The sequence below is a fragment of the Chlorocebus sabaeus genome, chromosome 21 (assembly GCF_047675955.1).
Source record: "Chlorocebus sabaeus isolate Y175 chromosome 21, mChlSab1.0.hap1, whole genome shotgun sequence".
NCBI classification, from domain to species: Eukaryota; Metazoa; Chordata; class Mammalia; order Primates; family Cercopithecidae; genus Chlorocebus; species Chlorocebus sabaeus.
Window position 1 is genome coordinate 18,236,050 of NC_132924.1, and position 15,797 is coordinate 18,251,846.

The 15,797-nt window shown below is 43.1% G+C and overlaps 1 protein-coding gene across 1 annotated transcript in view; it reads right to left on the minus strand.

The window, feature by feature from the left end:
* The window catches only part of HECW1 (HECT, C2 and WW domain containing E3 ubiquitin protein ligase 1), a 252,853-nt gene that overhangs the window by 63,814 nt on the left and 173,242 nt on the right, over window positions 1-15,797 (minus strand). Inside the window, exons 15-16 of the mRNA XM_007981511.3 lie at window positions 6,977-7,082; window positions 5,978-6,074 (exon numbers count right to left, since the gene is read on the minus strand). Of these exons, the coding sequence (XP_007979702.2) occupies window positions 5,978-6,074; window positions 6,977-7,082 (203 nt within the window). The remainder of the gene's footprint in view (window positions 1-5,977; window positions 6,075-6,976; window positions 7,083-15,797) is intronic.

Genomic DNA, 15,797 nt, shown 5'->3' on the forward strand with positions numbered 1-15,797 from the left:
CAAAGATAGACAGAATGGGATTAAACAGGGAAATGCACTCTGATCCAACCTCAGTGCGGGTGAAGCACCGTTGCAGGAAATGGCATCGCCAGAACCTAGGGGGTGTTCACAGTGGCTTCTTTGACGGGGTTTGAAAAAGGGAGCAGCACTGTCCACATGTCATTCAGCAGGGAACGTGTGGAAGCCCAGCCAAGAGAACAGAACATCCCCACCCCTCTTGTCACCTTCTTCTCCCTCTGCCTATGTCCTTGACCCCAGCCCCGGGCTTTCTCCTCCAAATCCTGACACTACCTCACAGCCCTGTTGTTTGGAAGATGCTCTTGAATCGTCTCTAATTTAATGACTTTGGCCTTATGAATGACCTCAAATGTATATGCTCTGCCAATGATAATGTCCCCCTGGGCAGGTTATCCTCCTGCCCCAAGGGATCCACATCTGGTTAAGCCCCTGGCCTCCCTTCCTGGAGGAAAAAGAAGCCCAGAGAGGGCCATCTCCACTAGGGCAGCAAAGTGCAGTCCTCAGTTTAGAAAGTGCCACCTAGTGCAGTGGTTCTATCATGGCATCACCGTATGGACCACATCCAGGTGTCTGAATGCTAAGCACAATTTTCTGAGAGTTTTGGTGGCTCTCCATCAGACATTATATTCTCTGTCATGTCTAGCAGCATTTCATGCAGAGCCAGTGGTGTGAGGGAGCTCCAGATGCCCCTGGGACTCCATCCCAAAGTGCACTGAGAACTTGGGAAGACATCTGAGGCCGAGAATGCCGGCTGTCTCTCCTACATATATCCCTTGACCATCAGGAGAACTCCAGAGCACACTTTCCCTAGAGCTCAGGACAGGACAGGCGCCTGCCTCCTTGACATCCTGACATTTGAAGCCACTTGTGGCTTCCAAGACCTCAAAACTCAATATCCAAAATGAAATCCTTGACATTCTTCCTCTCTTCAAGCCAGTTCCTCCTCCAGTCTTTCCCATCTCAGTAATGACAACATTATCCACTCACCTGCGCAAGCCCCACACTTGGCTGTCATTCTTAATTGCTCTCTTCTCCTCACCCACCATGTTCAAGCTGTCATCAGCTCCTGTTGTTTTTGCATCCACAGTATCACCCCAAACTGCTCCCTCCTCTTAATCCATATTTTCCCATTGTCCACACAACCATCATCTCTCACGTGGATGAATATAATAGTCTCCTGCATAGCCCCTGTTCCATCTTATGCCCCTCCCTATCTTTTCCCCACAAAGCTGCCCAAACATTGCATCTGTGTTTTTAACGACCACAGCTGCAATCATATTTCATCGGTGGTCATGAAAAACAGACGAAAAAGGTCATGAAAAAGCAGCTGTGGTCGTTAAAAGCACAGATGCAATCCTATTTCTTTCCAGTGGAAAACTTCTCAATCACTTCTCAAATAGAATCACAATTCAAATAAAATCTTTCCTGTTGGTGATAGGGCCTCCCTCTCCAACTTCACCACGGTAGGTCTCGCCTACCCTCCCAATCTACCCCTGCGCCACACTAGCTTTCTTTCATTCTTCACCTAAGTCTAAGCTTTTCCTGCCTCAGGGCCTTTGCATACTCTCTCCCTGACCTCTACTTTGCATCTCAAGGCACCTTGCCTTCTCATCCTACACGTTTCAGCTTAAGCACCACCTACTTGGAAAAACTTTCCCTGCATTCTGTTTAGGATGTAAGTCCTCTTCCTTTGTACCAGCATATTCTCCACTATTGCTGAATTCTAATCATGTTCATGGCACTTAACATATTATGTAGCTGTATATTTGGCTTAAAAAACAAACCCAAGCTTGTCTATTATCTGTCTCCCTCCATAGATTGCGAATTCATTGGGAATTTACATGTCTGTTTTGCTTGCTACTGCATACATAGCCCTGGGACAATCCTGATTCAGATGAGTGACACAATCAAAGCACTAGTTGAAGGACCGCCTCCATGCCAATATAGCAGATGCTTAAATATAGCAGATGCCACTAACCTCTGGGTTTTCTGGCTCCATCCCCTTCTCTACATGTGGCTTCCTGCCTTTCACTGCAAGTCACTGCTGTCAACTGGACAGTTTTCTAAATACTCAAACCCAGCAACTGGCTTTGCGGACCCAAGACAGAGACTCCATGACTCCCTGAGAACAGCAATGGCTGAACAGAGGTCACCATCTGCTCTTGGGGACCACAGAGGAAGCCATGGGTTCTTCCGAGTGGGGTCCCGAGGAGAGTGGTATTCTCTTCAACTCCTGAACCTTCCAAGTGGATCTGACTCACCCTGACATGGTATTCAGGGGCAGGTGGAGGCCTCGTCATGGAGAGCAGGGCCCCGCTTCCTGCATCTTTTTTTTTTTTTTTTTTTTTTGAGACGGAGTCTTGCTCTGTGCCCAGGCTGGGGTGCAGTGGCCAGATCTCAGCTCACTGCAAGCTCTGCCTCCCGGGTTTACGCCATTCTCCTGCCTCAGCCTCCCGAGTAGCTGGGACTACAGGCGCCCGCCACCTCGCCCGGCTAGTTTTTTGTATTTTTTAGTAGAGATGGGGTTTCACCGTGTTAGCCAGGATGGTCTCGATCTCCTGACCTCGTGATCCACCCATCTCGGCCTCCCAAAGTGCTGGGATTACAGGCTTGAGCCACCGCGCCCGGCCCCTGCATCTCTTAAGCTTGACCTCCTGAAGAACAAGTTCTTGCTCTTTTCTTTCTGCTTTTTAAATTCTATCATCGCGTAGTCTAGTTTCTGATAGTCATTGTGAGCCTTCTGTTTTTGATGAAATATTTGGGTTCTCAACCTGGGTCCACAGTTTCTTTAGGGTCCATTAACTATTTGAAATTATATTCAGAGGTTTATATTTATATGTGGAGGAGAGTCCAAAAGAGCTTCCATATGCATCTCAAAGGAGTCCATAACCTTAAAATAGGTTATTAGTTTCTATACTAGATAATTTCCAAGTTGTTTTTCCAATTCCAACGTGGCCCAATTTCAAGTTACCCCAGCTCTGCAAAATCATAATTGTACAATCCCATATTGCAACAAAACATTTAAAGTTTCTTGGATTTTGTTATAATGTGATACATGATAGGGCTGAAAACAGTTTACTGCCCTTTGGAAATATATTCCACTCATTTATATAGGGAATTACTTAAAAAAAAAAAAACTTTTCTAATGATTAAAATGAGACTTTTGTGCCTTTGGTGAGTTGAAATTCTTCCAAAAAGCAAGAAGTGAACTCACTACTTAGTGGCAGAATCAGTAATGTAAAGAATGTTCAAGAACAACCATGCGTCAAAAACCCTTAAGATAATACAGCTCCCCTGGGAATCCCTTGAAAATTCCCTTAGGTTGTTAGGTGAGTCAAAGAGCAGTCCATGAATGAATGACCCAGGTGGTTGAATATGACCCTGTCTTCTGCAGCAGTACAGTAATGAAACTTGGGGAGAGACTTCTTAAGAGTTGAACATAAATGAAAGTGACCATTCATCATGCTAAAGATCATTGGTTCATGCTAAAGATCTTTCATTCACTCTAAAAGTAATTGGTGTTTCCTAGTTTCAAAGTAGAGGACCCGGTTCTAAGGGGCAGAGTGGGCACAAAGACAAGGAAGAGAAAGGCCTTGCTCTAAAGAGCTTAGAGTGCTGTAGGGAGACACAAGTAAATGACAGAATACGAGAGATCTAAAAATATCTTTGAGGCACAAAAAGCATGCTATCAAAGCAGGACAAAAGAAATACTAGGAAACCACCATTCTCAGCAAACTAACGTAAGAACAGAAAACCAAACACTGCATGTTCTCAATCATTAAGTGGGAGCTGAACAATGAGAACACATGGACACAGGGAGGGGAACATCACACACCAGGGCCTGTCAGGGGATAGGGGGCCAGGGGTGGGATAGCATTAGGAGAAATACCTAATGTAGATGACGGGTTGATGGGTGCAGCAAACCACTGTGGCACATGTATACCTATGTAACAAACCAGTACGTTCTTCACATTTATCCCAGAACATAAAAGTATAATAAAAAAATTAAAAACAAACAGACAAACAAAACAAACAAACAAACAAAACCCACAAATGCCTTGGCAACATCAGGAAGTTCCCACCCCTGCCAAAGAAAAGAAATACTAAAGCCTGCCTAGATCACCAAATTTTTGCTTTTGATCTGAGCCTTTAAAATGGGATGAGAGGTCCTTAACAGGGAAGTCATTCCCGGAAAGACAAAGGCAGGAGGGTACACAGCCTGTGCGGTGGAGGTGGTGAAGGAAAAGCTTAGCACAGGATAGAGAGTTAGGTTAGGGCCAGACTTTGGAGACCATGGACATTGTGCTTAGAAATCTTGACTTCAGGCTGGGTAAGGTGGCTAACACCTGTAATCCCAGTACTTTGGGAGGCTGAAATGGGTGGATCCCTTGAGGTCAGGAGTTTGAGACCAGCCTGACCAACATGGTGGAAACCCCATCTCTACTAAAAATACAAAAATTAGCAAAATTTTGCTGGGTGTGGTGGCACGTGCCTGTAGTCCCCGTTACTCAAGAGGCTGAGGCTCAGGAATTGCTTGAACCTGGGAGGCGGAGGTTGCAGTAAGCTGAGATTGTACCACCTCACTTCAGCCCAGGCAACAGAGCAAGACTCTGTCTCAAAAACAAACAAAAAATATTGACTTTATTTCATATGTGATGGAAACCATGAAAGCTTTTTTGAAGGGTAGGGAGGACATGATTTAATCTATGCTTTAAGTAGGCCACTTGGTTATGATAGGGTGATAGGGAATATTTTAGGAGAAACCCCTGTATGGTCCAGAAGAGAAACGATGAGCACCTAAACTTGAACCATGGCAGGGAGAAGAGAAAACGAGGATGGAGGAGAGAGTATGAGGAGGTGAATGTTTAGATGTGTAGGTGGAAGAAGAGGGAGGAGAGGAGATCAGGGACAGCTGGGAGGGTAGTGGCTCTAATTTACAGAGTGAAAATACAGGAAAAAGAGGTGTCAAAGAGGGGGTGCTGGAGGGGAAAGAATGGTGAATGATCCATTCTGGCAGGAGTGGCAAGGGTTGAAAAGCAAAGAGCCTACTTGAAGCTGTTAGCGATTCCCCGAGGAAGTCAGAGTAGAGTATCGCAGGTATCAGCCCCATTCACAAGACTGCACCACATGGGCAGGGAAGAATGAAATGTAGCCATTGCTGGGATTCTCGCTTGCCCTGCCTTAACCTTTATACATCCTCATGTAAGTATCGCAACCATGCCCACTTTGTGACCTCCATTTGGGAGACTAAGGGCAGAGGGTTGAATAACACACCTCCATCAGTAGTCCCTACCTGTTGGAGTAAGAATTCAAATGTCAAAGGGATGTGCTCTTAACCCCCATGCCTCTCCAGTTTTTGGAATGTTGCAGAGTAAACCAAAGCAAAAAGATGTTTGAATATTTTGGTGAGAAAGCAGGATTTAAGTTCGGGCAATATTTTCTCTTTTTATCATTTTAGATCGCTATCCCTTCCACATGAAGTGATTCAGAGTTTCAGGGGCACTTGTTCAAAAATGACCCTGATGAAGAATAAGATGTAAGTAGTTAGAACACATAGGAAACATTTTGTTTGCTTGTTTATTTTCGAACATGACCACTCAATATCTGGTTTACCATTCAACAATTATATTTCAAAACTAAAAGTAATTTATATGGTGCTGTGCATAAATAATTTTTTAATGGAAGCTATTTTGTTTTCTTCCTGTCCTTTCCTCCAAGTCAATGGAAATCATTTCAGTACCATATAAATGATACGTAATCTGATAATATGACCATCTCTGATGATGCCATTTCCCAGAATACAGGAACCCCGAACCCTTCATCTTGAGGATTCAAGTTCTCATTTAAATGCACAAAAAGAATGCATAATAAGCTTCTGCTCTTTCTCCACAGAGGTGTTTTCCCACCAGGAAAAATGGCTGGAAAGACCTAGAGTTCAGGAGTGAGGGGCGAGGCTTACCTGAGTGTGTGGTTTCTTGCTAAGCTTGGCTGACGCTCTTGCAGCATTTCAAAAATGTTTGGCTGGCGAAGAAATGCCACAATCTTGTCATTATATGCTGAAACAGACAAAAGCACAGAGTTGTGGTTGAGTCTGCAGCCCAGAGATAATCACTCTGATGATTGGAAAATGGCTGCTTGATACCAGGATTAATGAAGGCATTTGAAGGGCAGGCAGCATACTCATCAAAAAAATGCAAGCTCTTGAGAGTTTTTAAAATGTGACATAATAGCATTATAATTTTTTAAGGGATCAAACTCAAAGTGAACCAGATCTATGTTAATCATCCTTAATGCTTCAGGATCTTTACTGGGTATTAATGCATCTCTGCATGAACAGGTAAAGGAGAACAAAATAGCTCTCCCATAAGAGGAGTTCTCCTCTCTTCCTTCTAACTTTTCTTGGTCATTTTGCCACAGTTATGGTAAAAGATTCTTTATGAGTGAAAAGAAATCCATGTGTTGATTTCCCAGTAGTGATAATGGAAACACCTTTTAGATGCTCTCATTTCATTTTCCTTAATATAAGTGGCATATGTTTTGGAAAGAGGTGGCTGAAGTTAGGAATGGAGACTGCAAACTTTATGCCATACATACGTGGAAAGAGAGGTATGCATTAAAAACTGTCTAGCAACAGTAAAATTCACCTCCCTATTTAAACCATGCTCTTGTGCATGGGGTTAACAAATCACTGAACAGAGTAAGGAAGAAAGGAGTTTGGGAAAGAATAGAAAAGAGAGGGAGGGGAACAGAGAGATGAGAAGGAAGGGAGAGGGGAAAAGGACAGAGGGGAGAATGGGAGCAGGGGTCGGGGAATACACTATATCCTAAAAGAGGAGAAAGGAAACACAGAATGTTGAGTAGTAAAGGCTTTTTGACAAAAACCAGAAAAACAAACAAAAAATCAAGGCTAGGTGTTGGTATTCTGTGAGCCCCTGGCTCAAAGAAGCATGATACATACCCAGTGGCAATGACTCATGTTGATGTTGGCTTCGAATAGCAGCTACTAAGCTGTGTCCTGGCCTGGCCAGTAAAGAGGCTCCTCTGTTTCTAGAAACTTCTGAGGCCTAATTTTAGAATAAAAGCATAAGCATTAGAAATTTGTATCAGTTTCAGATGTCTTTTGATACCAATGTTTCAACCTAAGGGGTAAAAGATTCTGAAGTCACCTAAGTTGAAAAAGTAATAAAATGATGGAAAAGAAAGCATACAAAAGTGTCTAAGCAGAGTTGATGATGTGCTATACTATGGTTAAGAAAGCAATCTGGCTCACGCCTGTAATCCGAGCACTTGGGGAGGCTAAGACAGGTAGATAACGAGGTCAGGAGTTTGAGACCAGCCTGGCCAACATAGTGAAACCCCGTCTCTACTAAAAAATACAAAACTTAGCCAGGTGTGGTGGCAGGTGCCTGTCATTCCAGCTACTTGGGAAGCTGAGGCAGAAGAATTGCTTGAACCTGGGAAGTAGAGGTTGCAGTGAGCCGAGATCACTCTGGCCTGGGCGACAGAGCAAGGCTCTGTCTCAAAAAAAAAAAAGAAGTAATCATGCCAAAGTCATGAATATTAATCAAATTAATACACTGATTGGCTCAAGAAACATTTCTCATCATACATCTGTTAAGGAGAGATAAATTCCAGATAAGTATTATTGGTAAGGTAGGCCTATAACTTTCCAACAGGTAGCACTGAACTTCAGTACTGAATGTATAATGGACTTCTTGTTGAAATATTATTGATTACATTCATTCTTTGTTGAATGCCTGTTATTGCATTCACTGTGCTGGCTTCTGTTCACATAGCATCTTACATATCCTAACAAATTCTGCAAGATAAGCATTATTAACCAACATTTACAAACAGGGAATCTGAGGATCCAGGAAAAGTAAGGTTTCCCCAGATTTACAACCATTGGAGAGGTAACCAGGGTTCTAATACTTCACTGCAAAGAACGTGTTTACTCCTTCCATGCTGCCTGCCTGCTTCCAATATCTTGGTTCTGCTTAAGCATTTTTACAAAACTTCAGAGATAAATAACTTGCTTAGCCTAAAGTTGATACTTGTGATGATTAACTTTAAACCAAATTAGCTCAATTTTGCCAGTGTGGTAGCTCACACCTGTAATCCCAGCACTTTGGGAGGCTGAGGCGGGTGGATCACTTGAGGACCAGAGTTTGAGACTGGCCAACATGATGAAACCCCGTTTCCACTAAAAATCCAAAAATGAGTCAGGCATGGTGGCGCATGCCTGTAATTCTGGCTACTCAGAAGGCTGAGGTACGAGAATCCCTTGAACCCAGGAAGCAGACATTGCAGTGAACCGAGATTGCACCATTGCACTCCAGCCTGGGCGACACAGCAAGACTCTATCTCAAAAACAAAACAAAACAAAACAAAACAAAACAAAACAAAACAAAACTAACTTAGCTCAATTTTAGATTTTATAAAATTAAAAACATCACCTTTGTAAAAGGTGAAAGAAAAGTTTGCTGATCAATAAACTATGCAGTTCTAGAGCATGATAATGGACATTCTCACTATGATTCTACATACATTTTGTTTTTTAAGACCTTTGCAGAGTAAGATGTTAAAATCTATAGAGGCACTATAGATTTTCCACATTGCAGTACATTCACCAGATATATGGGATTGAATGTAGAGTGTAACTCATCCTATGATATTTGGCAAAGTACGCTAAAATAGGCTTTAAAATAGTTAAGAATTTTGAAGTGTTAAAATAAAGACTTTAGACAAAGTAAATTTACAGAGTTTAATTGAGCAAAGAACAGTGTGAGAATGGGGTGGTCCTCACTCAGAACCAGAACCAGAAAGGGCGGAGAGAGCACCATTCTGCAACCGCGGGCAGGCAGCATTTATGGAGGGGGAATGGGAGCGTGGTACAGAAGCAGCTGGACTGGTTACGGCTCAGCGTTTGCCTTATTTGAACATGGTCTGATCAGTTAGCCACCTGCGATTGACTGAAGCTTGACTGTTGTGACTGGCTGAGACTCAACCCTTTGTTGCCAAAGTATACTCCCAAATTAGGCTTTCAGTTAATTCATGTCCCACGTGAGGTGGCAATCCATTACGTAACAACTCAAAAGTATGAAGGCATCCTCAAGCCAAGTTTAATTTCATGTAACAGATGATAATTTTGTAAGACACTTAGAAAGAGTTCAAACATCCAGATTTAAAAAAAGGAAAGACAATTCTCCCTCTGAGACCAGCATAAAACTCACTCACACAGAATTCAGGAAGGTGATGAGGACCGGTGCTACAAAGTCTAGACAAGTCCGTTCCAAAACGGCAACTTAAGAATAGGCCATGTGCGATATTGTAGATCGTAATGTAGGGCAAATTACTTAATGATCCCTAACGAAAAACACAGGCATTGCTGATTTTCCTTTGGTTCCCACTTCCATACTCCACACCCAAGGATAACGTCCTTTGTATGCAGACAGGGGCCACCAGTACATCCTTTGTATGCAGACAGGGGCCACAGTTCACTCTCTGTATGTGGTAGTCTTTGCTGCTCTTCTGGAAGTTGGGTAGAGATGCAGATGCATCTGTTTTCTCTCCTGGTCCTTCTCATTGCCCATGGCTACTTGAAGGACAAGGGAGTAGATTCTGTGCCACTTTGGTGGACTTCTCACTTTGATGTCATTAGCTCTCAGCTCTGCTCAGCTGGCAAAGCCAGATACCAGGGTTTAGAAGGTGGTATTTCTGCAGCAGCACATTCCAGTCTCAAATGTTTACAAAGCAAAAGATGAAAGAAAAGTTTGCTGATCAATAAACTATGCAGTATTGAATCCTCATACTTCTCTTTTTTTTCCATGAATAAATAAATAAATACATAAAGGCTTTCTGGGACTGAAATGATAAGCCTCTTTTTCTTGGAGGGAATCATGTCAGTTTGGCTTCGTGTGTATTTAAAATATTATTGACCTTGTAAAGACAGGAGTCGCAGAGACCCACCAGCTGAAGGTTATCTAAGTGATAAATTACAGAGCGAAACTGGGGAAACAGCCAGATCTGCTCGCTGAGCTCAGGAAGGCTTGGCTGTGCACTGAGCTCAGGAGACATTTGTTGTCTCGCCCTGAGTGAAAGTGTCTAACTGTCAGGGCATCACCCAGAAATGAATAAGGCGTTGAAACAGAAAGAGGCTCACTTCTATTCCTGGCCCTCACAGGAAATTCATTAATGGTGCCTACTTCTGAGGTCACCCACTCACGGGTAAAACTAAGCCAGACTGAAAAACTTCAGAAACCAGCTGCAGTCCAGCTAGCCCAAAGGCAGATGACTGACTGACCAACATTCTTCAGGCTTAATACGAATGTGATAGAGGAAATAACACAGGGGGAGATAGGGCTTGTTGCGTCCCTGAGCCACAGAAATGTCTGCAAAGGGTTGGTTGGTACTGGATGGCTCATAGACCAGAGCCTGGAGGACAGGAGGGTTGGATAGAAACACTCTTCTCCAACAAGGGGCCCAGGAATGGACAGCGATGAAGACAGTTTCAGGCAGGACTGAAGGAAATTCTGAGGGTCTAAGTTTGAACTAGGATTTAGTGCGTGCTAGGATCCTTGAAGCCCGGCAGTGGTACTAAACAATCCATCCTGAGGGACGTCTGACAGCAACTGAGTGACTGATTTGAATCTCACTGCAAACATGATGCCAAGATGGCTTTTTTTTTTCTTTCTTTTTTTTTGAGATGGAGTCTCGCTCTGTTGCCTAGGCTGGAGTGCAGTGGTGCGATCTTGGCTCACTGCAACCTCTGCCTCCCGGGTTCAAGTGATTCTCGTGCCTCAGCCTCCCGAGTAGCTGGGATTACAGGCATGTGCCACCACGCCTGGCTAATTTTTCTATTTTTGGTAGAGATGGGGTTTTGCTATGTTGGCCAGGCTGGTTTCGAACTCCTGACCTCAGGTGATCTGCCCACCTTGGCCTCCCAAAGTGCTGGGATTACAGGCTTTAGCCACTATGCCTGACCTTTTTTCTTTTCTCCTTTCTTTTTTTTCTTTTTCTTTTTTTTGAGACAGAGTCTCTGTTATTCAGGCTGGAGTGTAGTGGTGCAATCACAGCTCACTACAGGCTCAAACTCCTGGGCCCAAGCAATCTTCCTGCCTCAGCCTCCTGAGTAGCAGGGACTACAGGCACACGCCACTGTGCCCAGCTAATTTTGAAAATGTTTTTGTAGAGATGGGTTCTTGATATGTTGCCCAGGCTGGTCTTGAACTACTGGCTTCGAGAGATCCTCCTGCCCTGGCCTCCCTGAATGCTGGGATTACAGGTGTGAGCTACCATCCCGGCCTGCTTTTTTTCCCTAAGGTCAGAAAATGACTACAGGACTGATTTTCCATTTAAAACCAAAATGACATGACTCTAATGTCCTGGCATTTGACCCCTTTGGTCTTATTTAGTTTCTTGGGGGTGTGTGTGTGCGTGTGGGCACATGTGGTAAGGGCGAGCGAGGGGAGAGAGAGCCCCTGGTGGCCTGCCTCTCCCCAAATATGCTGTGACAACTCTTCCATAATTGGGTAAAACCCAGTTTGTGGTAGGGACTACTTTTAGGATCTCTTTTTCTTTTGATATTGATAGCTTTCATCATAATTGTAAATGTGAAAACTTCAAACATTTGGCTCTCCAGACAAAACAAAATAGATATCCTCAGAAAATAGTTTTCAGCAACTGGTAAACAAGCTGCTCTTCAGCGCTGCAGTTTGGAAATGTACCCTTGTGGGTTTCCTTAAAGCTGTGATTGAAAATTGTATGTTTTAGACTGAATTTGGGTTAATAATCAGCTAACCCTCTCTCTGCAAACACTGGGGACTTGATGATAAAAAAAATGTAGCAAGTTCACAGGAAGGGCTCAAAGGACGAATTTACATTCATCTCTAGATTCCTTCTGTGTTCTGAAAACGGATCATTAACAAAGTTGTCAGAATTATCTGAAGGAAACAAAAGAGAGATATTTGAGTTGTTCAATATTTTTATAATTAAAAGCAGGCAATAAACATCATGTTCAAGAAAGGCTTGTGTTAAATGATGGTAGATCCATGTGATAAAACATTACAGAAAAATGTTAATGGTGTGGAAATTGTCTACGAGGCACTAGGATATAGAACCATAGACAACACGATCTAATGTCTTTATGTTTATGTGTACCAGTGTCTCCAGATGGGGAATTATGCTTTTCCATCTGTGTCTGTATTCTGCATTCATTACTTATCGTTCATATAGCGATGTGCCGCATAGCGATGTTTCAGTCAACAATGGATGCATAGGCAATGGTGTTCCCATAAGCTTATAATAGAGCTGAACAAGTCCTATCACCTGGTCATGTCATAGCTGTCATAACATCATGGTATAATTGCTTTAAAAAAAAAAAAAAAATTTAGGCCAGGCACGGTGGCTCACGCCTGTAATCCCAGCACTTTGGGAGGCCAACGCAGGTGGATCACGAGGTCAGGAGTTTGAAACCAGCCTGGCCAACATGGTGAAACCTTGTCTCTACTAAAGATACAAAAAATTAGCCGGGTGTAGTGGTGCATGCCTGTAGCCTCAGCTAGTCAGGAGGCTGAGGCAGGAGAATCGCTTGAACCCAGGAGGAGGAGGTTACAGTGAGCCGAGATCATGCCATTGCACTCCAACCTGGGAGACAAGGTGAGATTCATTCTTAAAAAAAAAGAAAAAAAATTGAACCAACCCAAATGCCCATCAGTGATGGACTGGATAAAGAAAATGTGGCACATATACACCATGGAATACTATGCAGCCATAATAAAGGATGAGTTCATGTCCTTTGCAGGGACATGGATAAAACTGGAAACCATCATTCTCAGCAAACTAACACAAGAAGAGAAAACTAAACACCGCATGTTCTCACTCATGAGTGGGAGTTGAACAATGAGAACACATGGACATAGGGAGGGGAACATCACACACAGGGGCCTGTAGTGGGGTTGGTGGGGGGAGGGAGAGCATTAGGAGAAATGCCTAATGTAAATGATGAGTTAATGGATGCAGCAAACCAACATGGCACATGTATACCTATGTAACAAACCTGAACATTGTGCACATGTACTCCACAACTTAATGTATAATAATAAAAAAAATTGAGTGTAGCCTAAGTGCACAGTATTTATATTCTACAGTAGTGTACAGTAATGTCCTAGGCCTCACCGTCACTCACTCACTGACTCTCCCAGAGCAACTTCCAGTCCTTCAAGCTCCATTCACTGTAAGTGTCCTATATGGGTATACTATTTTTAAAATCTTTTATACTGTATTTTTACTTCACCTTTTCTACATTTAGATATGTTTAGAGGCACAAATACCATTGTGTTACAATGGCCTACAGGATTCTGTACAGTTAATATGCTGTACAGGTTTGCAGCCTGGGGGCCATAGGCCATACCATACAGCCTAGGTGTGTGGTAGGTTGTACCATCTAGGTTTGTGTAAGTGCACTCTAGGATGTCCACAATGACAAGATTGCCTAACAACAACATTCTCAGAATGTATCCCTGCTGTTAAGTGATGTATGACTGTAATTAAAAAGTTTATGTTCAAAGTTGTCTGAATTTTACAAACTTCCAGCCAAACCTGTGACCAAGTGCAGGTTACATTGAACCAAGAGGAAAATGACCGATTTTAAGAAGCAATGCAGTGATTACTCTCCCCAAAAGCAAGCTTCCTGAATGAAGGTTCCTCCATGTCACCAGAGCCAATGAAATGACTTTTGCCATCAAAGAAGTTCACTGCAAAGAATGACTAAGAGTGACTTCTGCTTCTAAAGTGAGAAGCAGGTTTTTCTTCCCTGTTAGACTCTTGCCCTTTCCTGAGGCAGTCACTGTCAAGCTATTTTTTGGGTGTGTACCTTCCAGAAATTTTCTAGGACTAACGATTTTCTAACCTGACCAAGATAAGATGGCAAAAGAAATGAAAATTATGTGCTCTGCTTATCCTTCCTTATTGATGTCAACTTATATTAGGAATTGCAGTGTAAACAAGGCAAATGTGTTACCCTTTTGTGATTTCTTTGCTAAGATGGGACCCAGTATTTATAGCACTCCACTTATCTGTGACCTGTTCTGGTCACACATTCTGAGGAGAGGTAAGCCCTACTTTGCTGGTGCTTGAATATATTGCAGACAGATATGCCTCCACATTAAAATGCAAGTCAAAGTGTCAAATAACAATCTTTTTATGTATAAATCCTTTATTTGTAATAACTGCTTTCAGGAATCTGAAAATTTTCCAGGTGAGGTAAAGGACAATCCAAAAGATTTTTACCAACGTTTCTATTAATAATCTGTCATTGGAGTTTGGAGAAAAACATTTTACCATTTAGGATCCTTAATATAGAAACTTACTTTAATTTTGTCCTTACATGCAATTTATAAAAAATCAACTGCTGAATAACACTCAAGAGAATGGCTTATGTAGGTGAACAGAAAATACCCACACTTGTAAGTTGTGGTCTAAGAAATACCTATAGCTTAATTCCCTGTTGCCTGTGATACAGGACACAGAAAAACAATGGACTTTGGAAATAACCACATTCATTGATGATTCCTGAGTCTCATATTTCCATCTGTTGAACTGTCATATCTAATCAGATATCCTGCTATTTTTCACACACATTATCAACTTGTCTAAAGACAAACCTGCCATCCTCCTTTCCTGCCTTTCCTGCTCCTCTTAGCTCTGTGCTGTTAATGGGACTCATAGTTACGCGGTCCTGAAGACGTGGAATCAAGCCCCACAGACTCTGAGAATCACAGAGCTGGAACACATGTTAGTGGTCACCCATTTGCAGAGGAAGCTGGGGTCCCTAGCAGGGGAGGAATGAACAATGATTGATACCTAGCTCTTCTGTGGACATGCTGGAGCTGGAATGCCTGTCTGCAGACTGAAGTCCTAGTGACTTTTTCCTCCACACCCCCCCGACTTCCTTGAGGCTTCTCCCCATGGGCTGCCTTTTGTTTTCTCTCTTTGTCACCTCAATTCGGCCTCATCCCCTTCCATCTGATTGTGGCAGTGGTCTCCAGCAGGCCTCTCTCGAATCCCTCTTTGCCACAGCCCTTCCTCTTCTTGGCTTTCATGGTCTTCTTTTAAAAATACAAGTTTGTGGCCGGGCATGGTGGCTCACGTCTGTAATCCCAGCACTTTGGGAGGCTGAGGCAGGCAGATCACTTGAGGTCAAGAGTTCGAGACCAGCCTGGCCAACATAGTGAAACCCCGTCTCTACTGAAAATACAAAAATTAGCCAGGTATGGTGGTGCATGCCTGTAATCCCAACTACTTGGGAGGCTGAGGCAGGGGAATCACTTGAACCCAGGAGGCAGAGGTTGCAGTGAGCCGAGATTGTGCCACTGCACTCCAGCCTGGGTGACAGAGCGAGACTCTATCTCAACAACAACAACGAAAAAATGAGTTTGCATGGATGGCTGTTGGGAAACCTGAGCTGTGGTCCTGAACTCCCTGTGTGAAGTGAGCTCTTGGTATTTCAGTTTACTAGACTGTAAAACAATGGTTCTCCACTGGGGTAATACTACCATCTATGGGTGTGTGGAAGTGCTGGGGAGCTGTTCTGTTTTGTTTTGTCATAATGACTAGGGAAGTGGGGGCACTCCTGACATTTAATGGATGGGGTCAGGAAAAAAACGTCCTGCCATGTAATGGGACGATTCTACACATCAGAGAATTGTCCTGCCCCAAATGCCAAGAGTCTTTCCTTATCTCTCAAAATGTGTCTTAGAGATTATTTCACCCTGAAACAA